Source organism: Populus euphratica, unplaced genomic scaffold, assembly GCF_000495115.2.
Source record: "Populus euphratica unplaced genomic scaffold, PopEup_1.0 scaffold589.1, whole genome shotgun sequence".
NCBI classification, from domain to species: Eukaryota; Viridiplantae; Streptophyta; class Magnoliopsida; order Malpighiales; family Salicaceae; genus Populus; species Populus euphratica.
The window spans coordinates 269,131-286,483 of record NW_011500089.1 but is presented as its reverse complement, the minus strand read 5'-3'; the positions used below and the strand labels follow the sequence as shown (position 1 = coordinate 286,483).

The window sequence follows — 17,353 nt, the reverse complement described above, 5'->3', positions numbered from 1 at the left end:
GTTCGCTCCTTTATTTACTGTTATTCATGCTCGAGAATGCGATGCTTCTCGGTGTGATTGCGATTTGTGCATCTGTTGATGAATAGTTTATAGAGATGAATAGTTTTTAGACTGTTGAGAGTCAAGAGCCATGAGGATGAATCTATTCTTTATTGACCAACTTTTTACGCTGGATTGGTCCTGTGGGGGCAAATTGCAGATTTGAAGGTGCTATTAGTCTATGAGCCATTTCCCTTTTTCTCTTTTGGAAAGGTTGGAACACGTCGGTTCATAAAGCTCATGAATAATGCACAGCTTAAAGCCATCGCCAATTGTGGAGATCCCTGTTTTGTTGTACCTTCTTCTGTGCGTCCCCATTGCAGCTGGCGGTCCACTGCTTTTGAGACCCCCTACTTATTCTTTTGATTAGTGGTTAATCCTAGATATGCTCTCTTCAGTAGTTTCATTGGATAATGTTTGTGTTGAAAACGGGCTACATGAACAATGTTGGCCCGCTTGGCTCTTGCATGACAAGAATGGCCTTCAAGTCCACCCGAGAAGTGGCTCATTGAGGTGGTCTCGGAAGTTCTGCAATCCATGGCTTTGTTTTCTCTATCGGTGAAACAATTTTGCGTGATTCACATGCCATCTTGGATTCAAAAAATGCCTGCCATTATAGGTAAAGGGGTTATAATGAGAACAATTCAGGGAGGTTTGTGGCGGAATTGCCCGTTAACTGCTGTGCCTTGTTTGGCTTCCTCTAAAATTGAAATGGGACCGAAGGAGGCTGTCCACTGTCATGAAATAAATGTGCTCTGACCAATCTAGAGTGGCATGCAGAAGCATCCTTCCAAATGGTGGACATGCTACAAAAAACTACGAACATTTGCTGAGGCTGTCAAGTGGTTCAGCTGTTCAGCTTTTACTTCTCTGTGTCGAGTGATGCACTCCTCATTGTTGTGGCGAGGGGAAAATTCTGCTTTTTTTTTTTTGAGCTCCGTCAATTTCATAAAGAAAAATCAACTTTAAGGTAGACCCGGAACCGTTCTCAAATTACTGTGGGCCTTACCAGTGAGGTCTCCTATTTGATAAGCATGATCCACGACTAATCCATGTCGATTTTTTTATTTTCCTTTTTGAGCTTTTTGATTTTTTAGAACAAGTTCATGTTGTAATTTTGCATGGGCCCAAGTCCGCTCTTCAAAACCTCATTCTGGGCCTTTTGGTTTTGAGTGCTGGGTTTCCATAAACCGAACAACAGAACATTTGTATAATTGCCATGGCACTTGCCCATAAGTCAATGCTTATTTCGAGAGATCAAATTTCTGGTTATTTGGGCTGGCTGTTAGCTCTGCGTGCACGTCTTGACATATGTTTACCTCTTGGCCAAGACTCTGATGGCAGGTAGCCACCAGGCACTTCAGAATACACGAGTTTCCAGCCACAAAAATCAAATTTGGTGTGATGATAAAACTTGTTGAGGATGGCATTGAAGAACCCTTAATTACACGTTCTTGGTTGCTGATGAATCAACGTGTTGTTTTCGTAAAATCCATGTTGAAAATAATCAAAAGAAAGGTGAACACCCAACAGGTGTGAGCTCATCACATGTGATTTTAGTTATCACACCCAATATCCTAAAACTCAGCATTTTATTGAACCTAAATAAATGTAAAAATAATGGTTTTTTGGGTTTTATATTCAACCACAGGACCCCTTATTTTTTCATGTTAATGCTAAGAATGTTTATCTCTTTATATTTTATAAAAGTTTTTAAAGAGCTTTGCAACTTATTCCTAATTAATTATATATAAAAGATATTTATTATTTTTTAAAGTTTATGTCGTCTATATTTTTCTTAGTTAATGTTACAAGGGCATTATAACACTTTGCCTCCTTCTTTTCATAAAATAAAAAAACTCATGAATTATAATTTTTTTTTAAACCTTTAATTAACAAGTTTATAATCTTTATTTTTTACTTCATATTTTTTTTTAGAGTCTTTATAAAATCTTATTACTTTTTCTCTTAAAAATATATTTTTTTAAATATTGAAGAGTCTTCAAATCCATCAAATAAAATCAAATAAAATCTTTTGTAGATATTAGCTATCAGATATCATAATCCATAAAAATATACTAAATTTGTAGAACTAATAGATTAATCAATAATCTAAAATATAAACCTTATTTATAAAACAAATGAATTTTTTAAAATATCATCATTTACTCGCCTCAGAGTTTTCATGACATTATTAGCATGTCATTTCAGTAACTTATGAGTAAAGTTTTTCTTTCCCCCATGAAAACTGATGATGATGTATGTTGTATAGCCTTTCCATCAAGCTAACTTTACCTATTCAATAAATAACTCCCCAAAAAAATTGCAGCAGGTGCATTTTGATTTAGAGATCGAGTGTTTTTATTTCATCCAGTCAGAGTTCAGGTTTTTACTGGATTGGTGCTCACTGTAAGTTTTTGTCCGTAATATTTTTCAATAAAATTTTTAGAGACTGCCAGCGTGTTTTTTTTTTAAATCTAACAACTCATAACATGTTATAAACCAACTAAATAAATTTATTTTATTTAAGTTATATATATAAAAAAGGTGACCATAATAAACAAGAAAAGATATATATATATATATATATATAACCAATCAATGAGGAATAAAATAAATAAATAAATAAATAAAATATTATCAACTTGAATTGAAAACTGAAATTAAAAATAGTTAAACTTTTATAAAAGAGTTAAAGAAAAAAATCATAAGAATAAAGATTAAATTAAAAATATTAATACATGATAAAAAAAATTTGAACATATAGAATTTTTCAATATTTGTTTTTACATAAAAAGTCATAAATATAAATCAAAATACTTATACACGCATCAAATTAAATAAATCACAAACCATTGTGTAAATTAATGAAAAAAAGTAATTAATGATAAATAAAAGCATAATTAAAAAAAATAAAGAGACCAATGTAGATTAACATATTTAATATCATAATATGGATCATTTATCTAATTTCTTTTAATAAATTTATTTAAGAAAATTAATTTGTAATAGAAATTGACACACATAAAATGTTTTTAATAAAATAAAAGGAGAAAAATATTAAGCGAGGTTGTACATATTAAAAATATTATAAAAAATAAATATTTAATCTATATAATATACACAAAAATAATTTATAGATGAATCATACTAACCTATGAAAAATTAAACATGCTCAATATAATTAAAAAATAATTGCAAATCAAGAAAGGCTAAAAAACCTAAAACATTGCAGAGAAGGAATATTAATTAAAACTTAAATTTAAAAATTGTTTTAAAAAACACATTAAAAAAGCCATTAATATAAAAAAAGCAAAAATTTTGAAAAAAAAAAAAACAATTAAGAAATGACCTGCTTGATTATAAAAAAACAAATTTTGAAAAAGAAAAAAACAATTAAGAAATGACCTGCTTGCGAGCCTTTATTTTTTTAAGTTTAACCCTAGTTACTTGGAATCCTAGAATTGAACTACTGTTGTGATTAGAAACACAAGGTTTGTTTTTTTACCTAAAAACAACCTTGTTAAGCCAACTTATGGCTTTAAAAAAAATTACCTCAAAACTCAAAATTAAAAACCTTCTCAAACTCAAAAATCTTCTTGGTCTCACGTATGTTTTCAAGGTACAAAAAAATAACTAATATCATTTGAAACCTTTTGATATAAAAATCAATTGTTTTAGTGGTCGAAATCTTTCTCAATGATAATTTTCTCTCTCTAAACCAGAATTTGATGACTCACTCTTTCTCCTCCACCCAAAAAAAAAACTAAAAACAAAAAAAAATTTTCATACCAAAATGTATTTTTAAAAAATTATAGGCACTAATCACCTAATACCTAAAAAAGACAAGAAACGAAAAAAAAACTTTCAAAACATATTTTAAATCCATCATCTATGTTATTTATGTTTTTCACTCTAGTCTTCTTTCTTTCAATTCAACCCTCCCTTCCAAAAAAAATACAATTGGGTGTTGATTTGTGTTCAAAAGGGCTCAATTGTAGAAAGAAAATGTTTTAGGACCAAAATGAAAATTTTTAAAAAATATACTATTACAATCAATTATGAATTGTGAGAGGATAAACAATAAAAATGGTTACAATATTTTATCCACTAGCTTTAGTTTCTATTAGCTAGCCTTTTAACTCGTGCTTTGTCACGAGTTATAATTTTTTTTCAAACATATACTTAGTATGCATGATACTTCAACATGTTTTTTTTTATATAAAAAAAATTTAAAGTTAAAATTGAAAAGCCTATGCAAGAAAGATCAAGATATTTAATAACATAAAAGAGACATGTATCCGATTATGTTTAATGAAATTATTTATTTAAATAAATAAAAGATATATCTATATTCTAAAAACATTGTGATTTAAAAGATAAATACAAATAAAATTGACTATCATTGTGATTTAAAAGATAAATATAAATAAAATTGACTGAATAAACCCACACCAGAAAAAATATAACGAAAGGCTGAACACATCAACAATATAATTTAAAAATAAATATTTTTTATTTTTGAAAAATAAACTTTATTTGTATAAAAAAATTATAGATGAATTAGAATAATGCATTAAAAAAATATATAAACAAAACAACTAAAAAAAACTTATATTACAAAAGGCATGTAAAAATCATGACTTAAATCATAAGATCGGGATAAATTAATAGAAAAAACTTGAAGATAATCGCAAAACTAATATTAAAAAAATACTAATATAAAACAATAAGATTGTACAAAGCTGAATTCTTAAAAAATTAAATGTTAAGAGATAAAATCAGGAAAAAAAATTAATTACACAAAAGTATTGAAAAAAATAAGGGTGAGAAAAAACATAATTAGATGGATAAAAATTTTCAATTTGAGAGTTTAATTGAATTGAAAAATACCTTTAATAAAAGAAAAAAATAAAAAAAATAAGGATCAAACTAAAAAGAAATAAAACAACATAAAATTTGATTGAATGATGAAATTGAAAGAACCAAAAACTTCAATAAAAATACCAAGAAAAAAATTAGAAATAAAAAAAAAAGAGGATTAAAATGAAAAACCAAACACATGAGAAATTGCAATTGAAGGACTAAATTGAAAAAAATAAAAACTTCTATAAATAGAAAAGAAACGAAATAAGAAATTCATTTAATAAGAAATGAAATTGAAAAGTAAAAAATGAAAAGGATATTGTTATGCATTACCTGTCAGAAGAGAGGAAAAAAGAAAAAAAAAAGAAAAGAAAAAAGCAATCAACTATCTGCAAAATTCATCATCGTCAGCTGCCACACATCACTCCAAAAAAAAAAAAAAGACATGAAAATGCATCTAAAAAGACAAAGGAAGGCCAGTTACGTTGATCGGGTAGTGTCACATATGTCGTTTGAAAAGCGCGGATGCCACCCACATGTTGGGTCATGTCAAACATGCTTCGACAATTTTAAGTATTAATTTTTTTTTAAAAAATCAAAATACCTCATTACCCAACAATCACACAAAATATCTATGTGAAAATATAAAATTACCTTCAAATACTAAACTTATGTTTTGTCTATTAGTTTAGCTAAGGTTAAAGATATAATTACAATATATCTTATTTTAACTAAGGTTAAATATACATTAATATTTTAAACCCTTAAAATACTACTATTCAGCACAATAATTTTTGAACTTCAGAGGTAAATACATATTTTTTCTATTAAACTATCTGCAAAATTCACTATCGTCAGCTGCCACATATCACTAAAAAAAAAAAGAGAGCATGAAAATGCATCTAAAAAGATAAAGGAAGGCCAGTTACGTTGATCGGGTAGTGTCACATATGTCGTTTGAAAGGCGCGGATGCCACCCACATGTTAGGTCATGTCAAGCATGCTCCGACAACTTTAAATATTAATTTTTTTTTTAAAATCAAAATACCTCACTACCCAACAATCACACAAAATATCTATATGAAAATATAAAATTACCTTCAAATGCTAAACTTATATTTTGTCTATTATTTTAACTAAGGTTAAAGATATAATTACAATATACATTAATATTTAAAACCCTTAAAATACTATTATTTAGCACAATAATTTTTGAACTTTAGAGGTAAATACATATTTTTTCTATTAAAAAACTTATGCCAAGTCAAGAAGCTCTTAATCAACAATTTTATATTTTATTGCTTTTAAGGGTGAAATAATATCTTTCTTGTGAAAAAAAATAAAAACATAAACTAGACTAATAATGTTTTTCAAATTAAAAGGTATAAAAGTAATTTTACTGTGCTCAGGACATATTTTAATATGTATTGGGTTTCTAAATAATTCTCACTCTTTTCAAACTAATTATAAATCAAGAAAAAATAATTTCATCATCATATCTCTCCACTTTTGAAGTTCATTTTATTTTGTTTTGGCCCGATTGCAAGTTATCACAAGGCCAGTTTGAAGATAGGGTGCTTTATATATGTGCGTGTGTGAAAGAGGGTTGAAAACTTTCAACATTTCTATAAATCTCTCCTCTTCTTCTTTCATTCCGTCATTACTGTTGCATTTTGATTTACCCATATTACCAGCACAATGGAATCCAGGATAGGAGTTTATCGTAGGCCTCATGCTGTGGTCATTCCAATTCCATTTCAAAGCCACATAAAAGCAATGCTTAAATTGGCAAAACTACTTCATCACAAAGGTTTTTACATAACCTTCGTCAACACAGAATTCAATCACAACCTTTTCCTGAGGTCAAGAGGCCCTCGTTCTCTAGATGGTTTGCCTGATTTTCGTTTTGAAACCATTCCAGATGGGCTCCCTCCTTCAGATGCTGAAGCCATGACCCAAGATGAAGCTTCTCTTTTCAACTCCATTACCAAAAATTTCCCGGCTTTCTTTCAACATCTTCTTGCCAAACTCAGAAAGAATAGCTTGTATTCGAACTCTCCTTCGGTAACTTGTATTGTTTCTGATGGTTTCATGTCGTCATTCACCATCAAAGCTGCTGAAGAAATTGGAGTTCCTGTGGTCATGTCTTTTACCATGTCTGCCTGTGGCGTTATGGCATATAAACAACTCAATACTCTAAGGGTCAAAGGGTTAACTCCACTTAAAGGTACTTACTTTGCAACTGAAAATGTGTTTTTGAATTGGGGAGCTTGCTCTAAACTACAATTTCGTGTGTTTTTTCTATAGCAGATGAAAGCTATCTTCACACAACTATTGACTGGATTCCAGGTATGAAAGACACATGCCTAATGGACTTTCCATTTGCTCGCAATACGAATCCAGATAACTATGCATTTAGATTCTTGATGGATAGTGTTGAGGGTGCCGTTAGGGCTTCTGCAATTATTGTTCATACATTTGATGCATTAGAGCCAGATGTTTTGGATGGCCTGTCATCCATATTTCCTCATGTTTACGCCATTGGCCCTTACCAGTTACTTCTTAATCAAATTCCTGAAGATGGTTTAAAGTCTATTGGCTACAGTTTGAGGAAAGAGGATGGAGATTGTCTCCAATGGCTAGACACTAAGGAGCCCAAATCGGTGGTTTATGTGAATTTCGGCAGTCTAATAGTAATAAAAGCAGAACAGCTAGTTGAGTTTGCAATGGGACTGGCTAATAGCAAGCATCCATTCCTTTGGATAATAAGGTCAGATTTGGTTATCGGTGATGCTGCAATTTTGGCAGCTGAATTTGCAGGAAAAAATCAAGAACAATGTTATATTGCCAGTTGGTGTCAACAAGAAGAAGTACTAAATCATCCATCAGTAGGGGTTTTTTTAACTCATAGTGGTTGGAATTCAACTATTGAGAGCTTAGCTGCTGGAGTCCCAATGATTTGTTGGCCATTCTTTGCAGACCAACCAATGAATTGTAGATATACTTGCAAGGAATGGGGAAGTGGCATGAAGATTGATGATGTTGTAAAGAGGGAAGAAGTGGAGAAGCTTGTAAGAGAGGTAATGGAAGGAGAGAAGGGTGTGAAGATGAGGGAAAAGGCCATGGACTGGAAAAAATTAGCTGAAGAGGCAGCTGGACCAGATGGTTCATCATCCATTAGTTTGGAGAAGTTGGTCAATGAAGTGCTTTTGTCAAACAATTAGTTTCTGACTTCAGACGAAGCCGGAAGAGTCCGGGGGGATAGTTATCTATCTTGCTAGACTTTACTCTATAGATGCGCGGCCGTCTTTCTGGAGCCTCGGCGGAGTTTTGCAAATGGGCAAAATGACAAATGGTGTGTGTTTAGTTAGAGTAAACAAAATTGCGTACGCCTAGTTTCAAATCAAGCAATGAGGATTGTACGTAAAAGATGACAGAACATGTCTTGCTTGCTAGATCAACAATAACAGTGACATAGTTGGAAAAGTCAGGGAGGAATAGTCATGTATCTTGCTAGATTCTATTTGCTATAGTAAAAGAATAAAAAGAAGAGGAATTTGATTTTCTTGTCATGTCCTTAGATACAAAGATAGAATTGATTCAATCTTGAAGTTTATTTCTGTCGATCTTGCTGTTATTTCCATATCTTGAGAATGGGATGCTTCTCTGTATGATTTTGATTCGATTGAGAAAGCAAGGCAGAAGGTGAACTTGACGAATAGTACTTGGACTCTTAAAGGTCAAGGGCCATGACAAAATGTGGTTACTGGTGACCCACTTTTGATTTTCCCAGCTTCATTTTTTCCCTTCGCTTTCTCCATGGATTGAGACATGTAGAGATCATGAAGGAGATATTTTTAAAAATAGCTAGACTAATACAAATAATTTATAAATTAGTTGCATTACTTATCATTTAGATTGTGATTCTCCCGTAACGTATTGAAATTTTGGAATTAAAGGTAGAGTTATAAAACTAGATCATTTTACGTGTAAGCTGCGGGTTAAATAAAAAACATTCTGATGTAAAAAATATTTATTCAATGTTAATGAGTTTTATTTTTTAAATAAAATTAAACTATAAAAAAATTAATTTTATATAACTTGATCGACTTGATAAATTTAAAGACAATTCATATCATCTATAAGAATATAATTTAACTTTAAAAACATCAAGATGATATTTATATATAAAAAAATAACAAGACAACATATTAGTTCAACTTGGATCAACCTGGATTAACATGTCAAATATGCTACTTATGATAACCATATAAAAAGAAAACAAAAAAAATATATATTTAACTTAATTCTCAATCTAAAAGATGAAAGTTTAAACAAAATTCAACTAAAAAGATGAGTCGAATCAACTCGAGTTAATCTATTAAATATATTTCATAAGACTGAGATAACTCTATAGAAAAAAATAATTTTTTTTTTATAAAACTCATTTCTCAATAAACTGAGATAACTCTATAGAATTTTTTTTTTTTTTATAAAACTCATTTCTCAATCAATTCAAAGCTGAAATATAAAATTAAAAAGAAACAATTAAAAAAGAAACATAAAAAACCAATCGAGTCAATCAACCAAACTCTTAAACCGGGTTATGAGATTAAGATAATCTCATAAAATGCAAACCGAAACAAATCATGAAGCATAATTTCTAATCAACTCAAACATTGAAAGATAAAGTTAAAAAAATCCAACTAAAAAAACAAAAAAAAAAACTTAAGTCAAATGGCTTAACCTTACTTGGGTTATAAGACCGAAATAACTATATATAAAGCAAATAAAAAGATTATAAATCTCAATTTCTGATTAACCTATTTTTAAAAAATTAAATTAAAAAATAATAAAATAATAAAATAAATAACTCGAGTCAACTCAGGTTAATTTATCAAACCCGGGTCAGAAGATTGAGATAATTTTATAGAAAAAATTCTAAAACATTATAGAATTTAATTCTAAATGAACCCAATAGTAAATATAAATATGTCACATAAATATAATTTATTTATATAAAATATAAACAAAAAAAATAAAAATATTTACAATAATCTCTTTCAAGCATTATAAAAGTAAAATTAAAAATTAAAAATTAAAAATTAAATTATTATTTTGATAAATTTAACCAAACAATAAAAAAAAGTGATAAGGTATTAATCAAAATTTAAATAAAAAATTAATTAAAAATTAAAAAATATTAGACATATTTACTTGGCTAGGACCATATAACCTAGATTCATGCAGTTTTATCTTTTATTTTTTAGATTCTAAATAAAGTTATTTTACTCCAATTATTTTTTTGTAAATGGATGAGAGGTTGTTCCGTGAAATATATAATGCTTTATAATCTACATCAATTTATAGTTATCTTTAATGATTGAAAATTTAAAATTTGAGTTTTTAAACTTTAAAATCTCATTTTCAATCTTTTTCATCTAAAAAACCTTTGCAAATCTATTTTTAATCTTTATCATCTGAAAAACCTTTGCAAATCTATTTTTAATCTCCAAATAACTTTTAATCTCTTTAGAAAATAAAAATTAAACAAATAAAAATACATAAACAATCCCAATCTACCTTTTTTATTACTAGAGAGTAACATCATCTTCATCGAAGTTGTCTAAAAACCCAAATCAATTGAAACCAAGATTATCTTTTTTGATGACTAGAATATTCACACCCAATCACTTTCTCTTTTTTTAATATTTTTTGAAGGTTTTTTTGTCTCATCTCTTGACATCCAGAAATTAAAATGGAAAACAAATTAAGTTTGAGATAAAAATTTAAAATGCTAAAATAACATGACTGAACAATAGATTAATTAAAAACTATAGAGAGAATATATAAGTTTTCCATGCCAATATCCAAATGAGATTTGTTTTGTTAAATTATATTATTATTATTTTAATTTTTATAATTAGCTACAAATAAAGATTTATTTTGCAAAATTGGTATTTAACCCGTAACAAAAATATGCTTGAAATACCCTTCGAATATATAAGAAAATACAAATTGAAATAAATATCAACATATAAAACATGCTACTATAATTTGAGAGGATAAAATTGCAATTAAAAAAAATTCAATGAATGGGATGCAAGAAACAAAATGAAGTTTTATTGTTTTTATGAACAATAAAACCCTCTTTTGTTTTAGTACTAAATTATTGCTTTAATTACACTACAAGTTTGATCAAATATTTTTTTTATATAAAAAAAATATTTAAATGTTGTTAATATGATAAATGTATTAGCAGCAATTAATCTTTGATACGCGCACAGATATATTCATGTATTAGCAGCAATTAATCTTTGATACTCTCAATTTAAAATTAATATTTAAATTGACTAGAATACACCAACTTGATTCTTACTCAATTTAATTCCAAACTCACCTCAGCCTAGGGACCTGGTTAATGAATTACTGGGTTAACTCATTGGCTTCCATGATACACCTGAGATGGTTGAATCATTTATTTGGTTTTACAAGTTCTGCCACGCTTTATCCTATTCTTCCTTTTCAAGTGCCTACAAAAGGAATGATACGCCATCTCGGATTCACTGATTTTTGTTTGATTTTAGCAGAATAGAGCTTAATACTACCTTAGTCAATCTGAATTGTACCTTGAAAAATCCAACCGAAACTGATGGTCGATTGCCCATGAAAGTGAGGCTTTGAAGACGGGGCTTGTAATTTCCATGAAGCAGACAAAACCAAGTGAAGTTTTTCGATGGAACCTGTCAATGATCATCCAATTCTATTACAAACAGCCTTTACCCACTACTGGTTTTTTTTGTAGACTGTTCTGGGTAACTTGGTCTCTGACTCTCTGGGCCAATCCAACTAGTAGACTGATCAGTGCCGTCCCTATTAACTAGAGCTTACCTAGCTAATTAAAGATATTGTAATGGACCTCCTTGCAAAATCATGCATATACACAGCCACTTATGAGCCTGGCTTCATTAACGGGCATGCATTTATTTAATGCTTCTGTAAGTGCTGCAGGCTCCTTCATTGCGAAGGTAAAGGAGTGTGCAGCACTGCAGTACTTGGACGTCTTTCACAGCTAGCTAGCGCAACACTTTCATCACCTATCGAGCCCCCGTCTTGGCTGGTTAGCTAGGTTTACAGTCATGTTAGCACGTACGTATAACATGTATCAACGCAAAATATCATTTATTTTTGGTTGAAAGGTAAAAAGAAAGGGAAGTTTTTTCTTTCTTTCTTTGTGAAATGAAATCTATGTACTTTTTATTGTGATCTATCTCTAATTAAAACAATTAAATATTTTTTTATTAGTTTTTACCCCCATGTTCTATCATGATCAAAGCAACTTTTTAAAATGTAAAAAAATTATTAAGATTGTGAAAAGTTTTTTAACAATATCATTAAACATAACTAAGTAGGCTAGTCTTGAAACCTCATGTCAAGTTTAATTAAAAAAAAAAGAAAAAAAACACTCTACCATACCTATAAACAAATATCACATTAATTACCCTGTTAAATCTATAAATCATTTTAATTATTATAATTTATAGTGTAATGAGTATAAATGAACTTAAATCTATAAATCATTTTAATCATTGTAATTTATAGTGTAATGAGTATAAATGAATAATAAATTAAAAAAATTAAAAAAAAAACAATACATAATGAATTACTAATATAATTCAGAATGCAATAAATGCAAGGGGACAATAATTTACCACAACCTCTAGCTTTTATGTTAATGGAAAGGTTTGATCTGATGCTTTCCAGGCCGCTGGCGATGGATGATGAATACGTATAACTTAATTCAGTCTTGAAGAAATATAATCATCTCTTATACAGGGCTTGGTGATCGACTCTAAAGTGGCTAATCTGTTTCTTGAAAACAGATTGGATAAATGTACCAGGAAACAATTCCAAAGCAATAGGAGACGGCGCTATCTGTCACCTAGCCCCGGCTCAATCCTCTATCACAGCGTTTTTATTTCAGGACATCAACCTAGTCTAGATCAACTCCGAGCGTCCTGGTCTTAGCCTTCGATCCCATTCTTGGTTCAAGACGTACCGAAGATATCTCTATTTCTTCGAGCCTTCAATCCCATTCTTCGTATCGGGTCCGTTGGAGCCCGAGTTTCCCCGCACCCGAGACTCTAATCCGCCCTCAACTTTGGACTTTGGAGTGGCTTGTATCCAATCCCTCACCACCTCGAGTGTCTCAGATTCAGTCTCGACCGAAGTCCTCGATTAAAATTGTAAAAACAAGCCTTGAAAACCGATTCTTTTAGTTTTCAAGTGATTTTCAAAAGTTTGTTGTCAATTTACGTCCTGTTAGTTATCTCTTGGGGTCATTTTATTTTTTAAAATAGATATAAATAGAAAAGAAAATTTTTAGGTAAAGGTATTTTTGTTATTTTTTCGGGGTCATTAATTTCATTTTATCTCTTATTTTTATATCTGTTTTTTTTTAAGGTGAGTATAAAGAATAACTAATAGGATGTTACTAATAACTCATTAAATACAATAATATTTTCCTAAAAAAATAGTTAAATTAACAAAGTTTATTATGAAAAATAAAAAAATATTTTTTCCAGCTGCATTACACAGCCTGTAACATTTTAATTAAATGCAACTTAGCCCCTGAAAATCACAAAAAATATAGATTCTGATTTAGAAATCAATTATTTTTTTTACTCCATCCTTATTCAGGAAATTAAAAATTCACTTTTCGTCACCACCTTCAACTAGTTGTCAATTAAACGAAATCATCTTTAAAGTAGCTTTCTGCATATGCATAACGAAATCATCTTGTTGGATATTGTTAATGCAATTCTTAAATTCTCTCTGTTTTTTTTTTTTTTACTGTGAATTTGAGAAGCAAAAGACATTTTAACAGAACTTGATTACTCGCTAATTGAACAAGATACGATTAGAGTTCTGGTTTTTCAATCGCTTGGTTAGAAACACCTAAAACCAAGAAGAATGTCTCCCCCACATATATTATCGTCTTCTTCTCTGTCGAATGAAAGGAGGGAACCATGAAAGAGCCTAACCAATCTTTACAGAAAAGATTCGAAGCTTTGTTTTTTTATGGGCTCGCATGCTCTTATAAAGGGGTCTTGTTCTGTCTTAAAAGGTAACTTTGAGCAACTTTGTGACTGTGCCCGTTATAAGCTTTATAAATACATGGCAGATTATAATTACATTCCTGCATCACACACTACATGGTGTCAAGTTCTAGCAGCCTTTCGCTGTCAAAAAATTGAGCTACAGTTAGCTTTCAATCCTTGCGTCATCCATCCATCTTATCATCAAGTCAAGTCACCCTCTCATCTCATGGAATGAGCTCGGTGTAGTTTGCATAGAAAGTAACAAGGTCGTGACTTTGCTGCATGACATATCATTTTCAAGATCGATCTCAACACCCCCGTGGCTCGTTCCCCGAGGGGGGGGGTGGGGCGGCCGTGAAAAACTGACTAGTCATTCTCAGTCCGTGGAAAATCGATACACTAATTTTCATGAAAATTCAGAGAAATAAACTAATAAATTAGACGAGGCATCGTGGAGAATAGATGAGGAAAAGAACAATTCCAGTTCTACGCTGTAGATTGAAGAAGAACGCTCTATTTAATCCTCAATTTACAAGTCTCAGGGGCCCGAATTGATGGTTATATCAGATGATGGATTTCCTTGGCCACCGGAATTTCAATATTTCATCATATCATGGGTAGTAAAGTTAGGAATTACTTTTTTAAAAATAGCCTAGTTTGCTAAAAAAATTAAAAAAATAATATAAATTAAAAAAATATTTGAAAAATAGGACAGTAATCATATTCACATTTTAAAATATTATTTTTATATATAATCACTATTTTAAATAGTAATTGTTTAATTAAAGATGTTTCAAAATATAATAAGGAGGAGCAAGGGTCATAAAGGAAAAAAAAAGATAAAAAATAGAAATAAAAAAAAAGGACCTACCCACCAATTAACATAAACTATATGTAGGGTTTTAAGATTATTGTCATTAATATTCAGCAATCATTAAAAAAGCATTTGTAGCCTCTTCTAAAAGGGAAAGATGTCATTGTTAAAAGGTTACAATAGTAAGCAGGTATTATCAAACAAGTTGCACCAACTATTAACAAAATGATGTTATCTATCTCTAATAGTATGAACTTCTCTCGTGAATGTAGGCGAGTTTGTTGAATCACATTAAATATTATGTTAGTGTGTTTAACCTCCAATTAACAACTATCAAAACACCATATGTCCGTGAGGGGAGTAAAATCCCTTAAAATTGGTATAAGAACGTATGGTTTAAAATGGTGTTTGATCTTTGCCAAAAAATGAAAGCTCTTTAAATGGTGTTTTGACCATATCACTGTGAAAAGGAGGAAAAGATGAGTAAACTAGTGAAAATGGCACAAAATTTAGACGTCGAAAATGTCTGCGTGTGCCACCACGCACTGGCGAGGCATTTGCCCATGTGCCCTACGCGTCTTCTTCTCCCCAATAGGCTGCTCGACCTGAATATCAGTTGATCCGACCCACGTGATTGACTCGGATTAAATGACATCATCATGATGTAATTATGGCGTCAGCATGCACAGTAACCCGTCATATTAGCGACCAATCAGTTGATACATCAATATAATGAGACCTACTAACCATGTCATCAGCCGCGAGCCGAGTTGGTTTAAGCCAAGCCAAGTAGAGCCAAGCCAAGTTTGAGCCGAGACACAAGCCAAGAGATAGGATCTAGTGTAGCTGATTCTGCGTGCAACCAAATTTGAGATTGAATTTGGGTCGTTCAACAGACTAAAATTATTTTGATCAAATCTTAGCCATCTAAAAGGCAATTTAAATGATTTCAGATATGTTTCTTGCTAATTTGATCGTTCCGAATGTAATGGTATTGTCTGATTGTTGAGATTGAGATCAAAAGTGATGGTGGTGAATTATTAAGAGAGATTGCCCGATGAGAAGTCATTATGATAGTCGATGAAGATGAAGAAGAAGAAGAAGTCATACATGTTTACTTAGTTATGTGTGTTAAACTGCAAAGTGGAGGAATTTTAATTGCCTTGAAGGAAGGTAAAATTATGACACTTTGGACACCGGATCATATGGATAATTAGAGGTGTAAAGTGGAGATTGATGAAGATCAATTTTGATGATTCTAAACACTGGTAATCTTGCTAGATGTTGAGAAATCAGATATAAAATCAAGATCCCCAGATCACTTATAAAGGAAAGCCGCAACAAAGCTAGCAAATGGTTGTATATACAGAAAGATAGTATAGTGGATAGATACGTTTTAAAAAGTTCTGTCTAGGAGATTGAGTTTTAAGCGAGACCGGTGTGACCCCTCCAATCTTTCATTAGAACTTGCTTAGTTGAAAGATTATCCATATGATATTATTTTTGTATAAGTAACAGTTTGTAATGAAACTAGTGAGGATTAGCAAGATGATGTCACAGGGGAACAATTATGTTCCATATGTTCAAAGATTGAATGGAATGGTAATTTATCCAAAGAAGTTAGATTTAGTGATTGTAATTTCTAGAGGGGAGAATTGATGAAAACCCCAAAAATAGAAGAGAAATACAGCAAGAGGATACAGATTGTCACTTTATTTTGACTTGGATAGATGTTGTGACAGATAAGCTATTGTCAAATATAAAAACAAGAATTAGGGAGAAATCTGAATAACAAAAATTGCATGAGGGCACACAGAAATTATACAAGAGTACTTATAGGATTCAACGAGGTACTGTAATGAGATAATATGTGCAAGAAGAAGAAGAGTTCCCAGATGAAGATCAGAGTAGAAACTGTGTGAAAAGTTGTACAACAAGAAGTCTCTTGTGCTTTTGATAAAGACAACATACAAGGACTTTTTTAGTCCATACAAGGATGAAAAAATGAGTTATTGCAGAGGCACCTAATTAAGAGGGGTGCAAAAACCTATGATAAAAGGCAACTATTTATAAAAGATGAAGATACCAAAAAAGAATTGATATGGGTAGAGCTATCAAGCAGAAAGATATAAAAACTCCAAACATAAAAATTAAGATAGAGGATTGCAAGGAGTGAACCTTGACTCTGTCTTTCTATATGATTAGTGGTAGTGATCTCTTTCATAGTTCAAATGGTGGTAGAGAATTTTAGAACCACTAGAGTTATCCTCGATGAAAGAGGATGTGACCGCCCCATTACAATGGGCGAAGACACCTTAGATAGAAGGTGTGTGGCCACAAGATAAGCCTAAGTACATACCATCCAAGATAACGGGCGAAGACACCTCAAACAGAAGGTGTGAGGGCCTCGATATAAACCCAAATTCAGATTGGCCACAAGATAAGCCCAAGTACATACCATCCAAGATAACGGGCAGAGACACCTCAAACAGAAGGTGTGGGGGCCTCGATATAAACCCAAATTCAGATTACC

General features: G+C 30.9%; 1 protein-coding gene across 2 annotated transcripts; it reads left to right on the top strand.

Annotated features, from left to right (window-relative positions):
* Nucleotides 1–6,492: 6,492 nt before the first annotated feature.
* On the top strand, nucleotides 6,493–8,470 carry LOC105109096 (7-deoxyloganetin glucosyltransferase-like). 2 transcript variants are annotated; one of them, XM_011003694.1, is made up of 3 exons: nucleotides 6,493–7,132; nucleotides 7,213–8,149; nucleotides 8,385–8,470. In XM_011003694.1, the coding sequence occupies exons 1-2, from the start codon at nucleotides 6,604–6,606 to the stop codon at nucleotides 8,127–8,129; spliced, it is 1,446 nt and encodes a 481-aa protein (XP_011001996.1). In that variant the 5' UTR covers nucleotides 6,493–6,603; the 3' UTR covers nucleotides 8,130–8,149; nucleotides 8,385–8,470. The 2 variants fall into 2 exon arrangements, with proteins under 2 accessions (XP_011001996.1, XP_011001997.1); XM_011003695.1 differs by having other exon boundaries at nucleotides 6,494–7,132; nucleotides 7,216–8,470.
* Nucleotides 8,471–17,353: the final 8,883 nt, after the last annotated feature.

Excerpts from the sequence above, each read along its gene's own strand:
- LOC105109096 (XM_011003694.1), top strand. The coding sequence starts at position 6,604 with ATGGAATCCAGGATAGGAGTTTATCGTAGGCCTCATGCTGTGGTCATT. Across the intron at positions 7,133-7,212 it reads AGGGTTAACTCCACTTAAAG|CAGATGAAAGCTATCTTCAC; the intron begins GTACTTACTTTG and ends TTTTTTCTATAG.